At 47.1% G+C, this 21,717-nt stretch overlaps 1 protein-coding gene across 2 annotated transcripts in view; it reads right to left on the bottom strand.

The window, feature by feature from the left end:
- The window catches only part of ADORA1 (adenosine A1 receptor), a 61,687-nt gene extending 42,999 nt beyond the window's left edge, over positions 1-18,688 (bottom strand). The window contains exons 1-3 of one of the 2 annotated variants that reach the window (XM_043963910.1): positions 18,486-18,688; positions 17,938-18,156; positions 17,165-17,562 (exon numbers count right to left, since the gene is read on the bottom strand). In XM_043963910.1, coding sequence (XP_043819845.1) covers positions 17,165-17,505 — 341 coding nt within the window. In that variant the 5' untranslated portion in view covers positions 17,506-17,562; positions 17,938-18,156; positions 18,486-18,688. The remainder of the gene's footprint in view (positions 1-17,164; positions 17,563-17,937; positions 18,157-18,485) is intronic. The other variant, XM_043963911.1, reaches the window with a different exon arrangement.
- Positions 18,689-21,717: the final 3,029 nt, after the last annotated feature.

The following is a 21,717-nucleotide window of genomic DNA, read 5'->3' as shown; positions in this document are numbered from 1 at the left end:
TATTAAGTCTTACATGTGGGCTTAAAAATTAACTTCACAAGTACAATATGGGGGAAGCAGGGCTAGAAAGCAGCTAAAAAAAGATCTTGGGGTTTTGCCAGTTTCCTCATTTGTAATAGGAGGGGCTGAGATTGGCTTTTCCTATATGGGCTGATATAAAGGGTAAATCTATGAGTCCATGAGGTCCCTTCTATATCTGAGACCCCCTGATTCTGTAACTTACTTGCCCCAAGGTCATACTGCTATTTTTTTTTTGCAGGGCAATGAGGGTTAAGTGACTTGCCCAGGGTCACACAGCTAGTAAGTGTCAAGTGTCTGAGGCCGGATTTGAACTCAGGTACTCCTGAATCCAGGGCCGGCGCTTTACCACTGCGCCATCTAGCTGCCCCCTTACTGCTATTAAATACCAGAGTCAGAGTTTGAAATTAGGCTTTCTGATTCCAAACCAGAGCTCTCCCCACTCTATTGAAATGTTTCTAACTTAAAAACACAGTGTGTGGGGCAGCTAGGTAGTACAGTGGATAGAGCACTGGCCCTGGAGTCAGGAGGACCTGAATTCAAATCCAGCCTCAGACACTTGATACTTACTAACTGTGTGACCCTGGGCAAGTCACTTAACCATAACTGCCTCACAAAAAATAAATAAATAAATAGAAACACAGCGTGGTCCAGTGGGAAGAGCCCTATCTCTGACTTGCCTCTGTTGCCACTCTGTTACTTAATAGCTATGTGATCTGGGGTAATTCATACCACCTCTCTGAGCTTCTGTTTTCTGTAAAACAGAGATAATATAATTGTTTTCCTTCATACTTCAAAGGTCAAAGCAAGTATTAAATGGGGGGATGCATTTTACATGCATTTTTGTAATCCTAAAGTGCTATACAAACTAGCTATTTTTCCTACTTAAGGAAGAGGATTTCTCTTTTTTTAAAAAAAAAAGCTTCATTGTTCATGTCTTGATTATATTTATTTGTTAATAACAAAGCAGGACTTTTATGCTTTGGGGAGTAGAATTTTGATGACAAAATAGAGTAGAAATAATGTCCTGCCCCCAAAAGTGTTTAAGATTTTAAAATATACAGAAGAGAAATAAAAGTTCAGAAGGGGATGCAAGGCAATGCTGGTCACATCATGTTAAATTTAATATATACTTTTTAAAACCTTTAATATAGATTCTTGGTTTCATACACAATCCTCTTTTTCTGTTCTCTCTCTATAGAAATGTTCATGTGCATTATTGCTTGTCAAGTTCATATTAATTTTTTAAAAAACAGCTTCAGAAGGCAGTAACACTAATAAATTACTAGTGGAACTGTAAGTTGGTCCAATCATTCCGGGAAGAATTTTGAAATTATGCTAAATGACTAAAATGTCCATATACTTTGACCCAGACATCCCACTGCTAGGAATATGCCCCGAGGAGTTCAATAATTAGAAAGAAAGGTCCTATAAATACACCAAAAAAAAAAATTTAGCAGCACTTTGTTTAGTAGCAAAGAACTAGAAACCAAGTAGATCTCCCAAATTGGAAAATGGTTAAACAAATTGTTGTGTGTGGACGTAACAGAATACGCCTGCACTGAAAGAAACAATGAAGATAAAGAATACAAGGAAGGGGGCAGCTAGGTGGCACAGTGGATAAAGCACCGGCCCTGGATTCAGGAGGACCTGAGTTCAAATCCAGCATCAGACACTTAACACTTACTAGCTGTGTGACCCTGGGCAAGTCACTTAATCCCAATTGCCTCACTAAAAAAAAAAAAAAAAGAATACAAGGAAGACTCAGAAACATATACACTGATGCAAAGTGAAGTAAGCAGAACACGCAATATATAAGATGACTGTTGTTTGTTTTTGTTCAGTCATTTTTCAGTTGTGTCTGACTCTTTGTGACCCTATTTGGGATTTTCTTGGCAAGGATACTAGAGTGGGTTGCCATTTCCTTCTCCAGCTCATTTCATAGTTGAGGAAACTGAGGCAAAGAGGGTGAAGTGATTTGCCCAGGGTCACACAGCTAGTCAGTATCTGAGGACAGATCTGAACTCAGGAAGATGAGTCTGCCTGATTCCAAGCCCAGTGCTCTATACATTGTGACACCTAGATGCCCCAATAGCATGACTACAACAATGTAAATGGAAAGAACAGGAATAAAATCAAAACTGAATAGAGAGAAATTATCATGACCAAGCTAAGAAAATGTGTCTCCCTCCCTCCCTTCTTTGCAGAGGCCAGAGACTGGGTGTGGAACATTGTGTTAAATGTCAAACCTAGTCTTTTTTTAAGGGATGGCTTTCCTGGAAGAGAAGGATAGACTGAGAAATGAAGGTGATATAAAAACCAAAGATATCAGGAATAATCTTTAAAAAAAAAAAAAAGCTCCAGAGGCAAACTTAGCATCTTTGCCCCATGTGAGTCACCCTCTCCCTTCCTGCTCCGGCTTATTTCCTAGCAGCTTCTTCCCTTACCTCTCATTCACTGACAGTCTGTCAGTGAACTCCATTAGTTGATCTCATGCAAATCCATACTCTTGTCCTGGCAGGGAGCTTCCAAAGAGAGTCCTTTCTTACCCATGAGCTCACAGCCTGGGGGTGGGGGTGGGGGGTGGCAGTGGGGGTGGGGGTGGCGCTGAACACAAACTGGCAAAAACCCAGAAAGCACACATGGAGGAATTCAAACAAGTTGGGAAGAGTGTTACACAATATGGATATATCAGTTCTAAGAAAGAAAAGGTCAAGGAGGGGGATCAGACAGGGAGTATCAGTCATCTTCCTAAATTCAAATCTGGCCTCAGACACTTATTAGCTGTTTGACCCTGGACAAGTCACTTCACCCTCTTTGCCTCAGTTGCCTCATTTGTCAAATGAATTGGAGAAGGAAATGGCAAACCATTCCAGGATCTCTGACAAGAAAACCCCGAACGGGGTCACAAAGAGTCGCAACTGAAAAACGACTGAACAACAACAACAAATCTCTGCAAGGCAGGACACAGTTGTCTGCACAACACTTAGCACCTATCACCAAGGAGGTGGTTTTGGACAAAGAATTAAAGTCACATGATGGAAAAAAGAGGGGAGGGGGAAAGGTTAGTCCAGGTTGGGAGAGGACCTTATTCCTGCACAAAACAGGAATGAGCCAGAGACTCCGGATTTGATCTGCTCGACCAGAGGAGGAGGCAGCCTAGTGAGAGGAAAGGATATTGGATCTGAGGGTCATTGGATCATAGATCTAGACGTGAAAAGGACCTCAGAAGCTATCTAATCCAACCCCACCCACCCCTACTTTACAAATAAGAAATTCGGAGGCTCAGAGAGGTAAAAAAAAATGATAGTAAGCATCAGAGGTAAATTTTGAACTCAGGTCCTCAGAAGACCCAGAGTTCAGTTCCGTCCTCTTCCCACTTGCTAGCTGTGCAATCCCTGCTCTGGACCTCAATTTCCCCATTTGTAAATTGAGAAAGTTGGAACAGCTGGGGATATCAGATTCCTTTTGGCTTTAAAAGACTATGAGTCGGGTGGCTGGGTGGCTGGGTGGCTGGGTGGCGCTGGCCCTGGATTCGGAAGGACCTGAGTTCAAGGCCAGCCTCAGACACTTGACACTTACTAGCTGTGTGACCCTGGGCAAGTCACTTAACCCCCATTGCCCCTAAAAAAAAAAAAGACTATGAGTCAAAGGTCTAAGTAGAGCTGAGGTGGTACAGAAAGGGGATGGGAAGAATCAGACTTTTAAAGCTAGAAGGGACTCTGGAAATCCAATCCCCCTCATTTTATAAAAGAGAAGTTAAGTGACTTGCCCAAGGTCACTCAATTAGGAAGCAGGATTTTAATAAGATTCTTCTTAATCCAAATCCCCAGTGCCTGGATTTCCACTAAACAATACTGACTTCTCCTTAATCACTGAATTCCTGCCTTAGGGACTTCTGTGACTCAAGTCCTGGAGTTGGAGGTCCGCACCAGAGGCTCCGCCATGTAAGACTTTGCTGGTTTTCCAGCCACTTTGACACTTGGGTCTCAGTTTCCTTCTCTGTAAAATGAGGAAAGCTGAACACACTTGGGTCTCTTGCAGTTCTAAACCTATAACTGATGAATATTATTTCCGTCCCTGCAGGTCTTTTCCAAACCCCACCCCATTCTCCCGTCCTTATTGGTCCTCTGGGACTTCACAAAACAATCTTGTGTGTTTGTCTGCATTTCCCTCAGGCCCTTGTAATCTGCTGTTTCTAATCATGCTCTCAAGAACAGCCCCTGGGAGCCTATAATATGATGCTTTCCTCGCTGGGGTAATATTGTTATATTTATGTTATGCCGTAACTGGGCACCGCAGGTGGGCCCAGATAAACACACTCCTAAAATACTGGAAAAGCTTTTCTCCCCGGAGAGGTGACTTTTAGCTTAGACACAACAGTAAGTCTCCTGGGGGAGTCATTAGCGTCAGCTTCCTCAGGATGAGGGGGAGGGGCGAAGGGGGGGAAGGAAACTAGCCACTTGGCCAGGACCCATTCATTGGTCCTTTCTTTCCCTTCTCCTAAATGTCACACATCCCATCATTCAGTCAGTCAATCAATGAGCATTTATGAAGCGTTTCCCACTGGGACTTAGGGCCCATCTAAGTCCTATCTCTGGCACTGCCACCTGGGGCAAAAATGGCAGAATATTTTGTCTCACCTATTTCAGAGGAGTTAATTTAGGAATCAAATAATTCTCAATTATTCCTCCAGAGATTCTTCCACTCTATGGGTTACAGGCAACAAGTCTGGAATATATTTTCTCCTAATCACCTCAAACACTCTCCACCTGTTACATGTAATTTTCTCCCTCCTGATCCCATCACCGTGGAGAAAGGGAATCAGAGGATTTAGAGCTAAGAAAATCCTTCGATATCATCTAGCCCCCAGTTTCTTAAACTAACAGTTGAGACCCACTGCATAACTGAATGTGGACCTCGGGAAAAATTTGGCAACAGTAAAAGGTTATGTATACCTATTTTATAGGGATATGCCTATTTTGTACCAGAGTTGTGTAAAAATTTTGGGGGAGGGGAGGGGGTCATGTAAAAATGTCTCCCGCGAAAAGGGGTCTTGAGTGGAAAAAGTTTAAGTCTTGGGGCAGCTAGGTGGCGCAGTGGATAGAGTACCAGCCCTAGAGTCAGGAGTACCTGAGTTCAAATCCGGCCTCAGACACTTAACACTTACTAGCTGTGTGACCCTGGGCAAGTCACTTAACCCCCATTGCCTCACTAAAAAAAAAAAAAGTTTAAGTCTTGATCTAGCCCACCCCCCCCCTCATTTTACAAACAAAGAAACAGAGGCTGAGAGAAATTAAGTGACTAGCCCAAGGTCACACAGCAAACAAGTGGCAGTATAGAGACTGGAGCCTCAATCTCCGATCCAAATTCCAGATCTGTTCCTCATACACGACACTCCATCTCCCATGTCCCCTCTCTCCATGCCTTTGTTCTGAACAGTCAGAAGGTAAGTGTTGTGGAACCACAGAAATGCACAAAGAGGCTGGAAAGTTAGAGATAGGTTATGAAGGTCAGGGTAGAGGCAGGTTAGGCTAGAGACAGCTAGTGAAGGGCTATAAATGCCAAAGAAAACCTTTAGGTTGTCCTAGAGGCAATAGGGAGCCACTGGAGTTAATTGAGGAGGACAGCAACTACCTCACTTCTACCTCTTAGAATTTCTTAATTCCTTCAAGACAGCTAAATCACAGAATTGCAGGGGCCATAAAAGTTTTCTAGTCTGTTCTCTGCCCCCATCTTTGTTTTGCAGATGAAGAGCACAAGGCCCAGGCAGGTGACATGACAACTATAGTCACGTGGCCAATTTTTTTGTTTTTTGGGTTTTTTTTTTCTTTTTTGTGTGGCAATGATGGTTAAGTAACTTGCCCAGGGTCACACAGCTAGTAAGTGACAAGTGTCTGAGTCTGAATTTGAACTCAGGTACTCCTGACTCCAGGGCTGGTGCTCTAACCTCTGCTCCACCTAGCTGCCCCAATGGATTTTGGGGTGGTTTGGTTTTTTTTGTTATGTGGCCAATTTTTAATAAAGCTAGACAAGAATTCAGATTTCCAGACTCTCTAAACTCCATCAAGGTGGGTGGTACAGGGGCTACAGTGGAAAAAGCATTAGCTTTGAAATCAAAGGACCCAGGTTCAAATTCTGCCTCTTATACTATCTATGTGGCCTTAGATAACTAACTCACTTAGCATGCCTTGACCTCCCTTTCCTCATTTATAAAATGAGACTGCACTGGATGGCCTCAAAGTTGCCTTTAGGATCTAAGTCTATGATGCTATGACCCCATGAACCCTCTGCAAGAGAGTGACCAACACAGAGGAGTCTGGCTAAGGAAGACTGACTCTGTGTCAAGGGCCATTGGCACCATTTCCAAATTTGCTTTCCATGACACAGACTCCTATTGCTACACACACAACATCCACCCAGCTCTCCTGACCTGCCCGTCTAGCCCAGCAGCAGAAGACACACTGTGGGCAGCCCACAAATGCTTGCTGACTGCTTATAGTTTCTGCTGTATTCTTTGAAAAGCCTCCATCCTCAATGTGAGAGGCAGCTCAGCAATCTTTCAAGTCTAGACCCATTCCTTATTGCTGCTTTGAGGTGGCTTTGATAGGGAAGGGGAAAAAAAACTCTACATGGCAAGACAAGCATCCCCACAGGAATGGGGGACACCACTGGTTACATCTTCTATATCACTTCTGGGTAAGGATAGGTGACCTCAATGGTTGAGTTGCTGTCTTTCTTCCCTACTGGAGAAAAATTGATGCTATCCCACAGTCCACTTGCCTGAATTCCCCTGGATCCCAACAATAGGTTAGTACCTCCTGGCTCACAGAAACTCAGATTGTAGAGATATTTAGTTCGAGTCCACCAAGGAGTGATCTCTTTCTAGCGCATGGTATAGATGTTGAGGGCAGAAGAGAGAGGGAAATAATGGCTAAGGGTCACTGCAGCTAGAGATTTAAATGGAGAGAACAACTTCCTGAAAGGAAGGTGAGAATCAGAAGGAAGGAAAAAATGCAAGGAACAGCTGGATCTGGGGAGCCTCTGGATGCTGGGGTTTGCTGAGTAGTCATGTCCCTAAAGCTTGGCCAAGCCAGGAAAGATTCCCATCTGCCTGGGCTATGTGGAGGCAAGAGGGTGGATCAAGCAACCATCAGGGGATCTTGACAGCCTATGAGTCCCAGGATTTTAATACTAGAAGGACAAGGATTGTTGACTGTTACGAATTATTATAGTTTTACTTTGCAATAAACATTTTCGTACTACTATGCCTATTGTCTTATGGATCAAAAAAATATTCACCATGCCAATGAATGCAGCTTGACCCTTTGGGTATTCTTAAATTCTGGTCCCTCCAATGTTAGAGTGGCATGAATCAGGAGGGGACGTACAATGCCTCGGAATTTTAGGGCGACCAACCCTCTTCTCTCTGCTTGGACACTGGAAGGCAGGAAGTGCATCTCTGAGAAGGGAGCCAATGACAGCAGGGAACCAGCTGTCCTAAGGCCTGGGAGCTACTTTATGGATCTGGGAAGTCTATTTGCCACATCTTCTGTCTCTAGAAATTCACCATAGCATTCCTATCACTCTGGATTCCCAGCCTCACCCAGAGCTCCCAGCCAGGGCTTGGCATGTGAAATTTTCATCCCATGTTTGTGGCTATGCCTTGTGCTACCCACAAGGAAAGAAAACAGAGGACTGGGAAAGGGGCCCAGGGTACAGCTGACCTCTCTCTCTTCAACAGCCACCTCCAACAATGAGGAGGCAGTGGAGGGCCAGACCAGATGCCCTTAGCTCAGTCCCTTTGCTCCTGTACAGCCAAAGATAAAGGGGACACCTAAGGGCCACCAAGGGCATGGGGGAGGGATGGGTGGGTCCTACATGGAATTTTTGCCAAGCCATAGCATGGCTAGAGTGGAGTCCAACCTGCCATTTTGCCTGACTGCCTAGCCCAGTTTTATAGCACTTGGACAGATTTGGGAGGACAGTCAGTGAAAAGGTTCAATATGTGGGCAGAGGGATAGATGGTGGGTAGGAAAAGTGTGTTTTGTATATTGTAGGTCTTCCTTTGGTCAACTGCTGAACTCCATCATGCTCAAGTCTTAGTCTAAGTGGCTTGGGAGGTTTGGAGCAAGATGCCCCCAAATTCCCCTAAGTTGGGATTTCCTTGCCCCCTCCCCTCCCCATTAAGGAAAGTAGCCAGTGTTCGAGACACACCTAAAAGTCTCCCCCAATGGCCAACTACCTCTCAAGGCAATGGGACATGGGCATGGTTCTCCTGCTTCACGTCCAGGTTCAGTTTCTACCTGTCTCTTCTCCTTCCCTGGCACCCAACAGAGAGGAAGCTAGCTCCCTTTCCACCACCATTCCCCCCTCCAACTGCCCCCTTGTTGTTTGCTCTTTGGCAGCAGCTGCTTCCACCTCATTTGCCTTAACAAGGCTGTGACCAAGGGGTAACAATGGGCCACAAGAGAGTTATTTCTCAAGCATCCCTCTCATTACTCCTGTCTGCTACTTACCCTACTTCATCTCTTTCCCCAAAGGGGCACATACCCCATGGACCATGCCCTCTGGACTTTCAGCCCTGGGCAAAAGGAATCTTTTTTCATCGAAGGGGCAAAGGAAAATGAATGAGGAAGATACCCAAGCCCCGTGAGAAACAGAAGAGACCCACGTTCTCCTGCTCCTTCTTCCCAGCCTGGGCGGCTAGGTTGGAAGATACCAGGAATGCAATATAGTCTCTGAAATTAGGGGCACAGGGACAGGGCAGGCCCTTCCTTTTAGCCTGACACAAGAACCGTCATAAATAGGAGGCAACACGATACAATAAAAGGATCACTGGGTAGGTTCCGATCCTGGCTCCCCCTCTTAAGTTCTGTAGTCATGTCATCTCTTTGGGTCTCAGTTTCCGAATCTATTCAGTAAAGGACCTGGATTATTAGATGGTCTCCAAGTTCCTTCCTGCTCTGACGTGCTAGGAGGTTCAGAAGAGCCTCCAGGAGTCACCTCTCATCCAACCCTCCCCCCCCTCCCCTCCACCACCACCAAACAAGGACTGTGCCTTACTCGATCCATTAAAGATCTCCCCATCTTCCTTGCAATGCTTCATAGGACACAGCTGTTGGGAAAGGTTCAACTTCCTAATCTAGCTCAGATCCCTCTTGCTGAAAGGACTATCTATCGATTCTGCCCTTGCCATCACTCAGACACTTATTGAGCACATACCGTGGGCAAGGCTCTAGCGTTGAGGGGGAGAGATACAAAGATGAATAATACATGACGCCTGACTTCAAGGGCTTGCGATCTACCATAGAAGGAGAGATGAGGCACATTCATAAATAGCAATCATACAAGGCAGCATATGGCAGAAACCATAGGAGAGATACAAAGTTCTATGGGAATTGATAAGAGAAAGAAATCACATACACATGAGGGATAGAGGAGGCATTTAAAGTAAATGGCCTTGGGAGATAGGCCCTGTAGTAGGGGGCATGTAGTTGTTGTTTAGTCATTTTTCAGTCATGTCTGACTGACTCCCTGTAACCCCATTTGGGATTTTCTTGGCGAAGATACTGGAGTGGTTTCTCATTTCCTTCTCCAGCTCATTGTACAGATGAGGAAATCGAGACAAACAGGATTAAGCGACTTGCCCAGAGTTGCACAGCTAAGTGTGTGAGGCTGGTTTTTTAGGGGGTTTTTTTGGGTGGGGCAATTGGGGTTAAGTAACTTGCCCAGGGTCACACAGCTAGTAAGTGTTAAGTGTCTGAGGCTGGATTTGAACTCAGGTCCTCCTGAATCCAGGGCCGGTGCTCTATCCACTGCGCCACCTAGCTGCCCCAAGGCCGGTTTTGAACTCAGGAAGACTCATCTTCCTGATTCCAAGCCCAACACTCTATCCACTGTGCCACCTAGCTGCCCCCATAAGGAGCATAGTACAGAAAAAAGAACACTGACTGTAGTCAAAGGACATGGGTTCAAATCCCTCCCCTGACCCTTCCTCCCTGTATTTCCCTAGGTAAATCATTTGCCCTTCCTGATCCACAGTTCCCTCATCTGTCAAATAGAGGGAGAGGGGCTGTGGTAGACAGACTTTAAAGCCCCTTCGAGTTCAATATCCATGTCCTATAAACCTTAAAAGCAAAGAGGATTTTAGCAAGGGGAGAAGGGCTAATGGATCTTGCAGGCAGGGGGAAATATCAGGAGCAGAAATGCCTAAGTGGAAAAGCTTGTCCAGAGAGTGGCAAGTTGTCCACTTTGGTGGCAGCACAGAATTTATGGGGGAAGAAACAGGAGATAAATTTAGACAGGTAGGTTGAGACCAGATCCCGGAGGACTTTAAATGCCAAACTAAAGAGTTTGGCTTTTTTTACATAGACGATGAGGAATCATTGAAGATTTCTGACCAGAAATATAACCAGAAAAGAGTAGTGTCATAGGATGGAAGGAAATGAATATCTGTTGAGTACTGTGTTAAGTGCTTTACAGATATAATCTCATCTAATCTTCACAACAACCCCAGGAGGTAGGTCTCATTATGATTCTCCTTTTAAAATTGAGGAAACGGAGGCAGACATTAAGTGACATGTCCAGGGTAACACAGCTAGTAAGTCTCTGAGTCTGGATTTGAACTCAGGTCTTCCTGACTCCTGGCCCAGTACTATATTCACTGCACCACCTAGGTTTCTCTAAGTAACCATAGGAAGATGAATGGATTACAGTAAAGAGGAACTAGAGGTAGGGAAAGCCAGTTAGTTAGGAGTCTATAGCAAGAAAGCAAGAGAAATATAACTAGGACCTAGCCTAGATATGGGCAAGAGGTAGAAACTAGCTTCACGGTTGTCTCATGTCCCAGAAAAGACTTATTCTAGGTGACTCTACTAGTTTCCCTTATCTAAGCCATCAGCCTTTATAAAGATTCGGAAACTATTCACTTTCTCCTCTTTTGAAAATCTCTAGATTTAGAGAGCAACTATTTCCAGGATACAGAAAGCCACAAACCCCCACCCACCCACCCACCCCCAACACACACACACACACACACACACACACACACACACACACACACACACACACACACACACACACAGCCTGTCCAATTCCACTGATGTATGGGCAGAAGGATTAGATAACTGTTCTCACCCCCTTTAGTGGTCAAATGAATCCAAGGCCAATCCAGGGCAGCAGGTGGTGAAAAAACTAAGTAATCCCTAATCTACCCATAATTCAATTTTTAACATTTCTCTCTGTCAGGGCCTAATCCAAGCAGACTTTCAACCCTCCCCCAGATAGCTTTTCCTTCCCATCTTGGGTAAGGCAAGCTTCCAGTAATGAACAGAAGCATGGACCCCACTGCCCACTAGGGTAGAGGTGCCCCCAGCTTGGAAGGAAGGGAACAAGGGGCAGATGTGAGGCTGGGTAGCAAATCACAGCATCTGACAAAGATCCAGAAAAACAAAACCAACACTATCCCTTCAAGTCCTACAAAAATTCTTCCTAAATCCTCCAGTTTCTTGTTCATTCAAGACCCGACATCAATATCCAGTCACCCAAAACAACATACAGACTTCGTTAGGCCCGGGGCAATAGCTAGTTGTGAAAGGAATGAATCACAAAATCTTACTGCTGGAATGAGCTTCAGGCCTCACCTTGGCTAAATTCCTATTTTAACAGATGAAGAAACTGAGGGCCAGAGAATGAAGGCAAAGTGATTTGCTCAAGGTCTCACAGCAAGCTCGATAGTCTCTTGACTAGCAGTCCAGTGTCCTCCCCAGCTAGACAGACCAAGAATCCCTTCAGTCACTTGTCTGGAATTTTGTACCTTTAAAGCCTTGCCACAGTCCAATTCCCTGCACAAGTAAAAAGTGTGATAAGGAAGAAAGAGAACCAAATATGGAATCAAAGAACAGGGTTCTGATCTCAGCTCTGGTACTGCTTGTGTGGCCTTTGATAAGTCACTTCTCTATTGGATTTCAATTTCCTCCCCTATAAAATGAAGTTATACTAGGCATCCTTGAAGGCACATCATGCCTGCTATAAATCCTACAAAATAATCCTCATCACTGGTTCTCTAATGTTTCTTTTCCCCTTGCTCACAGCACAGTGCTCTTAGCCCTAATGAACCACAGCACATTGAACATTTAGTTTGGCAACAAAGAAAGGTTTCCTGGTAGCTAAACCTGCAGACCCGTTATTTGGGCCTTGGGATTCCTCTTCTTCTCTTTTTCTTCCTCCATCCCTTTACTTTCTTGCTGCTTTACTTCCTGAGGACTCAAAGAAGAGAAGATGATCCAAGGATAGATTGGATATTGTGACCCTTCCCAAGCCAACCTGGGAAGACCAGACAGAAAACTGCATCTGGGGGTGGAGGCTGGGGATTTTGTGGTACAAAACTGGTGGACCACTAGCGTGGTACGGACCCTCCTTTAAATGTCATAGGACCAATTCAAATATGGGCACTAAGAGAGGCCAAGCAGAAGAACAGATGTTGGGGGGTTTCCTGAAATGAGGAGTAAAGGAAGGACCACTAACCACCCGCTGGCTGTATGCAAATAATATGTAGATCAATATGCAAACAAGTTATTAATTAGTGGCAAATCAATGGCTTGATTATTATGTGGTAACTGGATCCCAATCCTGGAGACCTAACCCTTCCTTCATACCATCCTTTCTCCCATTTATGGCTAAATGACCAACATACTACTCCTTTCCCCAAAAAAATGCCTTGAGCAATGGTCTTCCTTCTCTTTCCAGGTCACCCAAGGGCACAGGAGTAGTGGTCAATACTAATTTAATTTCCAGTAACGGTGACAGAGGCTGGAGCTGCTTTTGGTTGGCTATCTGGGATAGGAGCCAAATGCCACCGATGCTTCTGGCTAGAGATGTCAGAATCTCTATTAGTTGCCCTTATTCCCATGTCCTCAGACCCCGCCCTCCCAGTCATTTGGTAGTTAGATGGATTTCACTCCTTGCTTGTCATTGCCTAGAGAGTGATGGGGATGGGTCTAGACTAGGAAATGTCACAGCAGTCTCTGCCCCCACTCCAATATCTCTACCTTAAGAGGCCAGATCCAAGCAGGGGAGACCTGGGATGGTCAAGACTCATAGATGTAAGGCTGGTAGGAGCCTAAGGAGTCTATCTAATCCAACCCTCTCAGAAGTAACACAAGCCCAAGAGTGAAAGACATGCCCAGGGTCACACAGGTGCTGGCCTTCAGACTCCAGATTCAATATTCTTACCACTGCACTAAGCTGTGCCTCCAAGAAAGACCTGGCAGATAAACCCAGAACCCTCTGGGGAACTGAATTTCTGTTCCATGTTCTCTTCCTAGAGGGCCCCTCTCCTTGCCTCCTACTGTTTATCCTCATGAATGGCTACTTACTTGGGTTCAAGCAAATTTTGCAGAATAAGCATCTTACTTGGGAAGAGCCCTGCTCTTACCCTGAGAATGTTAGTCTGGGATTCTCTCATAACCCCCAACTTCCTAAAGAGTTGGTGTTTGAACTGAGAAGGAACAGCTGACCTCTTCAGTCACTGAGGGCAGAACAACAAGAAGAACAAGCATACACTCAGGAGGGGTAGACAATGCATATCAAGAAGGTTGTCATAGTGGATAAAGCACCGGCCCTGGATTCAGGAGGACCTAAGTTCAAATCTGGCCTCAGACACTTGACATTTATTAGTTGTGTGACCCTGGGCAAGTCACTTAACCCTCATTGCCCTGCACCCCCCAAAAAAGATTGTCATGAGGGCAAGCTCAGCACGAGTGAGATTCATACCAAAAATGGATTATTTTATCTTTCTCTCTCCTATCTCTGGAAATGAGGGGGAGGAGGGAGGAATGGAGGGAGGGAGGAAGGAAGGAAGGAAAGAAAGAAAAAAGGAAGGAAAGAAGGAAGTGAAGGAGGGAGGGAGGGGGGAAGAAAGGAAGGAAGAGAGAAATAGGAAGAAGGAAGGGAAGGAGGAAGAAAGAAAGGAAAGAAGGGAGGGAGGGGGGCAGCTAAGTGGCGCAATGGATAAAGCACCAGCCCTGGATTCAGGAGTACCTGAGTTCAAATCCAGCCTCAGACACTTTACACTTACTAGCTGTGTGACCCTGGACAAGTCACTTAATCCCCATTACCCCGCAAAAAAAAAAAAAAAAAAAAAAAGAAGGGAGGGAGAAAAGGAAGGAAGAGAGAAAGGAAAGAAGGAAGGATGGAAGAAAGAAAGAAGAGAAAAGAAGGGAAGGAGTAAGAGAGAAAGGAAAGAAGTGAGGGAGGAAAGGAAGGAAGAGGGAAAGGAGAGAAAGAAGGAAGGAAGGAAAGAAGGAAGGGAGGGAAGGAAGGAAGGAAGAGAGAAAGGAAATAAGGGAGAGAGGGAGGAAAGGAAGGAAGGAAGGAAGGAAGGAAGGAAGGAAGGAAGGAAGGAAGGAAGGAAGGAAGGAAGGAAGGAAGGAAGGAAGGAAGGAAGGAAGGAAGGAAGGAAGGAAGGAAGGAAGGAAGGAAGGAAGGAAGGAAGGAAGAGAGGGAGGGAAGGAAGTGGTAAATGATTGGAATAGAATGAGGGCAGTCCTGACAAGACAATGGACTAGATTCAAATTCCATTCAAGCAAACATTGATTAAGCACCTATTATGAGCAGGTACTGGGCACATACACAAAGATGACAAAGAGAATGACCTCTGCGCTCAAGGGCTTACAAAGTCCAGGTGTGGAGGTAGGAGGATGTAGAGGATGGGGAGGGAGGAAAGGAGAGAGAAGGGAGACACGTATAGACAACTACGAATGAATGATCCAAGGGAGAATGTTATAAAGGAAAGGGGAGATCTAGACAAAGTGTCCTTGGAAATTTTGAGGTGGAAGGATCCCAGGGGCTGGACGCTGGAGAGCAGAGGGGAGAAGAAGGAAGGCTTGCAGGAGCTAACAAGAGGGAGAAGGGACTCTTAAGGTCTTCTAGTCCAACCCTCTCACTGAGCAAAGGAGGAAACCTTGGCTTGTCCAAGGCCACACAGTAGCTGAGTTGAGCCGAGACTCAAACCCCAATCCTCCGGACCTCCAATCCATCACTCACCCCATTAAAGCCACAGCTGCACCTCAAAGGAAGACCCTTGTGTGGGGGAAGGGAATCTGAGTGCTAAGGCATGGAAGAGTGGGCATGAGCATCCATCGCTGTGAGGCCAGACCTACCCTAGCGTCCTTGGGGAGACAACAGTATCTTCTAATTGTTAATGATATTAGTACTATCAACAACAAGGCGTTCACATGTTTCCAGTTGGCATCCACTCAAAAGTCAGAACTTCTGGAAGGGAAGGGTTGCTACATTAGAGGGTGTTTTCCTTATAATCAAGTCCTTGGCCCATGGGGCCCAGCCCAGGTGCAGTGTGCTAAGATCAGATTCATCTGAGAGTACAAAGATCTGCTACTAGTCATTCCTGATCACAGAGCCACCCTTTATGTGCCTTAAGTTCCCACTAGGACTGATCTTACAAGGAATTCAAAATCTTGCCTTTTTGCATCAAGGGGTACAGCCCTTGGTACCAGGCATCTCATCAGAGGAAAGAGCTCTGGTATTGAGGTACCCAATGACCTCCAAGAAGACATCAGACATCAGGGGATGAGGAGTTACCCCGGCTCCTGTTCCCAGCTCTGCCACTGACCGGCTGTGTGGCTGAGGGTAAGTCACTTCATTCCCTCCAAGTCTGGGTTTTCCCATCTACGACATGAGAATAAGATCCTTTCTACCTCACTGGGTTAGTGTGAAGACAGAATGAGGTAACATATACAAAAGCATTTTGTCAAGCCAGGCCATGGGAAGTTTCTTGGGGGCAAGGACTCATGTCCTGTTACCTCTTCATCTAGTCCAATGTCTTGCTCTTGGAGGCACTTAATAAATATTGGTTGAATAACTAAAATGAAAGGATCTGTTCAAATGCAAAAGAGAAACACAGAACTAAGTCCTCATCTTCTCCTCTATCTTCTCCTGTCCAGAAAAGAAAGGAGGACCCCAGATTACCAGAGCGAGGGTCTGCCTGAAGACTGCCAGACAGAATTCCTCCTGCCTATCTGAGAGATAGCAGGTGTCAAAGATGGACAAGGCTCCCAGAGAGAAAGGGAAGCTTGTCACATTTAGAGAAGAGACCAGCACGCTTTGTGGGTATCCTGGCATGGCCACTACTTGGCACTTGTCCAGGTTTCTCCCTGGCACTATGTGGCACGGGCACTGCCCGGGTAACTACATCATGTCCTGGCATCCCTGGGCACTGAGCTCTGATGTGAACTTGGGCACCAGCAAGGAGGACTGACGCTGCCTGGACAATAGCACTACCCAGGCACCGACAGGAATGCTGCTTCCTACCCTGTTCCGTGGACTAAAACTCAGAATGTTTTTTCAACAGAACAAGGAACATTAAGACAGAACATAAACAGTTCCCTCCCTAACGCCCACGACAAACAGCAAGTGGATGGGCGGCAGACAGAGGAAACCAGGTTCCTTAGGTACCACAATGCAACCCCAAAGGCAGGTCCACTTCCCTGGGCCAGCAGTCCTGCTGCCAGCTGCCCATCTTCCTCTGGCTCCCAAGGGGCTTGGGGAAAAGCTACCAAACCCCATTACTCTAGAGTCCTGGCCTCTTTCTTGTCCCAGTCTCAGACTGACTCTACAGTTCCCATGGCTCTGGGCTCACGCATTAGGCGCCATTTTGCCATCACATACCCCTAGCCCCCAGAACAGCATCCAAATCAGAAATGGAAGTGAGCCTTGAGCCTCTTGGACCATGTTGAGAGAACAGCCAAAGCTGCCCTCTCTGGCATGAACCTATGCTCGTATGCCCACTGGTTTCCCTGTTCTAGAAGTACTTGGCTGAGACTGAGCCTTCTCTTCCTGCCTATCCAATTCCTACCCACCAACCCAACAGCACCCTGACACTGAGGAGCAGAAGGAGAGAAGGCATGATGCCTAGGCAAAATATGCCTGGATACATCTACAGTTTTTGAGGGTAATATATCTCACTTGTTCCTCTGTTTCTTCAGATGTGTTGGGAAGGAAAGGTGGGGGCACTCAGAAACACAGAACATCCCACACTGCCAGTGGCAACTGATGTCATCCAAGGCTACCCAAACATGGGGGTAGAGAAAGGAGAGTTGGTTACCTTCAGTCACCCCCTACTGACCTGAGCGGGATCTTGACTCGGAGGTAGCGGTCAACAGCAATAGCAAGCAAGGCCAGGATGGAGCTCTGGGTGAGGATGAGGACAGGACAGGCCACCATGAGGCAGGTGTAGAAATGGGTCTGGGGACCAATGTTGATAAGGATGGCGAGAGGGATGACCAGGGCACCCACGGCCACGTCGGCCACAGCCAGCGACACAATGAAGCAGAAGGTGGCATCACGAAGAGCCTGGTTCACTTTCACTGCCCAGATCACCAGCACGTTCCCAGGCACTGACACCAGGGCGATGAGCACCTCGATGCCAATGTAAGCGGCCTGGAAGGCCGTTATGGAGTGTGGCATGGTGGGCACAGTGCAGGAACATCAGCCAGCAGGCACTGGTGGGCACACAGCAGGCACCTGCGGGCATGGGAGCCAAGGGGGTAAGCCCCCTGCTAAGGAAAAACAGAGCCCGGGCAAGGAAGCTGTCCTGGCTCCCCCACCCCGGAGGCATGCCCTACTTGGAGCCCCTTGGCAAACCATGCGCCCCTACACCCAGAGCCAAAGGAGGGAGGGTAGCCCCAGCCCTCTCCTTGACAAATCTCTGCCCCTGTCCCTTATCATTCCCGCAGACTCCATTCAACAACTTAAAAATAGCTCCGCTCACTCCCCTTCCACTCCTCCACACCCCTTATCAGGTGTGACCCACCCAGCCCCCCTCCGCAACATACCCCGGGATCCCACCCAACACCCACAGCCACTGTCCCCCCAGTGCCCGGCAGGCAAGGGGCTCACCATCCTGCCAGCTGGCCAGCAGGTGGTCCCAGAGGTGGGTCCCCGGGGGGCCTGGACCACAGGTCCCGGCCAGGGCTCGGGGACAGCCCGAAGCTGGGCTGGGCTGCGGGCACGGGGCGGCTGCGAGCCGCAGCTCATCCTCCTCCGAACTCCTCTGCTGCAGCGCCAGCAGCGCTCAGCCTTTCAAGCAATCACATGGTGCGGTAGCAGCCCTGGAAGCTTTAAAGAGATAGTGCCCCTGTTTTTGCACCTGGAAAGGGGTGGGAGTCGCGGCTGGGGACCCCGTGGCCAAGAGAGGAGCCGAGGGCCGAGCTACCGCCCCTGGCCCCAACACGCACACAGCAGTCAGCCTCATTGCGGCTGCTTCTGTCGCTTGGGTCCCAGGCAGCCCCCCCAGTCCCCAGCCTCCAGATGGTCAGGACCCCTTGCCCTTTGCCTGCACCATCCTATGGGGACAGGTTCCCACTCCTCCAGGAGGGGCTGGTCCCTAACTCCCACACTCGCGTCCTAGACAAGGGCTCATGAGCCTGAGCAAGACACAGACTTACCCAAGGTGACCCAAGCAGGCACCAGCTGGACAATGAACCCCGACACCTGAGCCGCCCAGCCTCAGTGCCCCCCAGCTCAAAATCTTCTGTCCCCTCTAATTCCCAAGAGGGTGGCACCCCCATACCCCCAGCACCGTGCAAGCCTGCTAGTGCCCTGGGGGTGCCCCGGTTTGGGTCTCTGGCAGAGCTCAGACACACCTCGGACCCCGCCCAGGAGGAGGGGACAATGTGACAGTTTCAACCTGCACACTGGTGGGCCCCTCCCTCCTAGCTCGGCTTCTCCCCTCTTCCTCCCTACCACACCCCCCCTCCTTTTCCACCTCCCCTATCCTTTCCCGCTCTCCCTCCTCCTGCTTTCTGAACAAAGGAAATGAATATGGGCGAGAAAAGCGACAAAACCCAAGACTATTTGAAGGGTCTCATCTGGATCCAACCTTCCAGCCTCCATTTGGAAAACCACCTTCCTTCTCCCCCGTCCCCGCAAAGACTCAACCGGCCCAGAGCAGACTTGGGGGATTCCTACTCCATCCTCCTCCCCAGCCCCGCAAAGACTCAACCGGCCCAGAGCAGACTTGGGGGTCCCTGATCCACCCTCCTTCCCCATCTCAACATCCCACCTGCAGGATTCCAGCATCTCACTCCGCTATCGTCTGCCAATTCGGATCAGTTAGATAGGCGTCCATCCCATGCCCATCATTGCCATCTGTAATCCGGCACCACACTAATATCTCTCAAATGCCAGGACTCGACTGGGCACTTTGGGAGTACCCTCCACATAGTCAGTCTAATGTCTCCCTTGACACCCCCAAAACACACAGGACCACATTTCTTTTTCATTGCTGGACTACTAGGGGTGGGGGTACCCCTAGGCACGAAGGCACCTTTTAGGTTGGGCAGCTTGACCCCACCAGCTGCTTTGAAGGGATTTCAATTCAGGCCACCAGGAATCAAGTTAGACTGGGTCTGGAGGCAGTGCAAACCCCAAGCTAAAATGCCAGGATACAGGGGACCCTTACCCTACCCTCACCTCCACCCACCAGAGAAATTTCTATTCTGGGAATTGATCATTGGATGGGGCTGAAAGGATGGAAGAAAGGGAAAGGGGTCTAGCTGAGGATATGCACAGGGTGTACCTGGAGCCTGACCCACCAGTATGGGGTGATCCTCTGAAAGGAGGGGAAAGGTCAGAAGATGAACAGAGGATGATAGGAATATCTTGCACTACCAAGGGTAGAGAGATAACTTTGTGACAGTCCTCTTCCTGCTCCACTCACTCTAAGGATCGTTTCTCATTCAGCCCCTTACCCCCAGCCCCAGCCCCTTGTCTCAAGCCCACTTCCCAGAAAAAAAAATAAACAAACCTTATCCCCTACCCGAATGACAGCTCCAATTTACTTCAACAAATATATATTAAGTATTTACTGCATCCAAAGCACTGTGCTAGGCACTGAATTAGATACAGAGTTTATCTAGGACAAGGTCCCTGTCCTCACACAGCTTTTACAGTAAGCTCCAAACATTAAATGGCTTCTTCAGTTCTAATCTCTACTCAATAACTTTCAGCATCATTGTTCTAGTGGGAAGAACACTGAACTCACTAGAATCAAAATGTGTGGTTTCCATTGCTAGCTTGGCTATTTAATAGCTGTATGACCACAAGCAAGAGTTAGGAGACGATCATGGTCCCCAAACATTTTAATCCCTCTTGGGAGAGAGATTAGACTTTTTTGTTGATCCCAAAGGACAGAATTAGGAACAAATTTGGGGGAAGTTGCAGAGAGGGAGTTTGGGGTCTGAAATAAGGCAAAACTTTCTAACAATTAGAGCTATCCAAAAATGGAATGGTTTCCTTTAAAGGTAGCAGATTCCCCCATCACTCGAAGGCTTCAAGTAGAAGCTGGACATCCACTGGTCAAGGATGTTTGTAGATGGGAATTCTGTTCAGGTCGAACATGGACTACATGATCTCTGAGGGCCCTTCCAACACAGCAGTTCTGAGATTCTGACATCTCACGATCCCTAGTGGCAAAAAAGGGTCACAGAATCCTAAACAACTCAGACAAGGAAGAGTGGGGATTGTGATCTAGAGACCTAGAATTCATCTTGTTTATCCTCCTACCTCCAAAGAGGCTTGTCCCACCTTGGACCCTTCCATCTTTCTCTGCATTCTCAATCTCCTGAGACTCTAGGCCCATGGGTACAGTGAGAAGAGTGCTGGTATTGGAGTCAGAAATCTTGGGTTCAAATGCCAACTTTGCCAACATGTTACCTTTGTAACTGGAGCCTCAGTTTCCTAATCTGTAAAATGAGGGAGTTAGATTAGAAGACTGCTAAGGTTCCTTCCAGATATAAATGGACAGTATAAACCTATGACTTCCTTTTATCTGCCAAATAATGGGGTCAAAAACAACTCCAAAAGATATCAAGTCTGTGTTTTTACGGGGTTTTTTAGTAAAATAACATGCAAAGGTCCAGACCAAACTGGGAGGAAGGGATAGTTTAGCAATGCCCTCCCCTATTCTGGCCCAATGGGGTCCTAAAATGCTCAAATAACTTTGATGACCCAAAACCATGGATCTGGATGAGCTCTTGTATCATTCTTCTATTACATTTCCCCTATCCCACCCAGACAGTCCTTTCACAAAAACAATGAGTTGTCCCTTCCTCATGTATACAACTTCCCTTCTCCTCTCCACCCAAATCTACTGCCTGAAAAAACATCCATTTCAATTTGCATGATACATGCAGGTAATTTTCAGGTTGTCCACTTTAGATTAAAATAGACTGAAACTCCTGTCTACCCCCTTCACCACCATCACCAACCACTCCATGTCAGAGAAAGGAGAATTGGGCAGATTCCATGTGGTGAACAGTCCATAAGAATAGTCTCTCCAGACTCCTCTGAAACTGAGACACTTCCCAGGCAACAGGACACTGAGTTTCAAGTGGGGAAGGGAAGAGCACAGTAGGGGAGTGGAGAGGGGGTCTGGAAGGGGGCTCACTCAGTCGAGGGCTGATTCAATTCATCAAATATTTATTGAGCAATTTCTAAGTGTCAGACACCATCTTAGGTACTGGGGATACAAAGAACCAAAAGCAAAACCAAAAAACCCAACAACAAAACAACAGTCTTTGTTTTCAAGGGTCATGGATGTAAGAACTAGAAGGGATCTCAGAAGCCATCTGTGTGTACACAGTATATACAAAGAATGCACAAAGTATATACAAAGCA

Source organism: Dromiciops gliroides, chromosome 4 (genome assembly GCF_019393635.1).
Source record: "Dromiciops gliroides isolate mDroGli1 chromosome 4, mDroGli1.pri, whole genome shotgun sequence".
Classification (NCBI taxonomy): Eukaryota; Metazoa; Chordata; class Mammalia; order Microbiotheria; family Microbiotheriidae; genus Dromiciops; species Dromiciops gliroides.
Note: the sequence above shows the minus strand (reverse complement) of the source record. Positions and strands in the feature narration are given on the sequence as shown.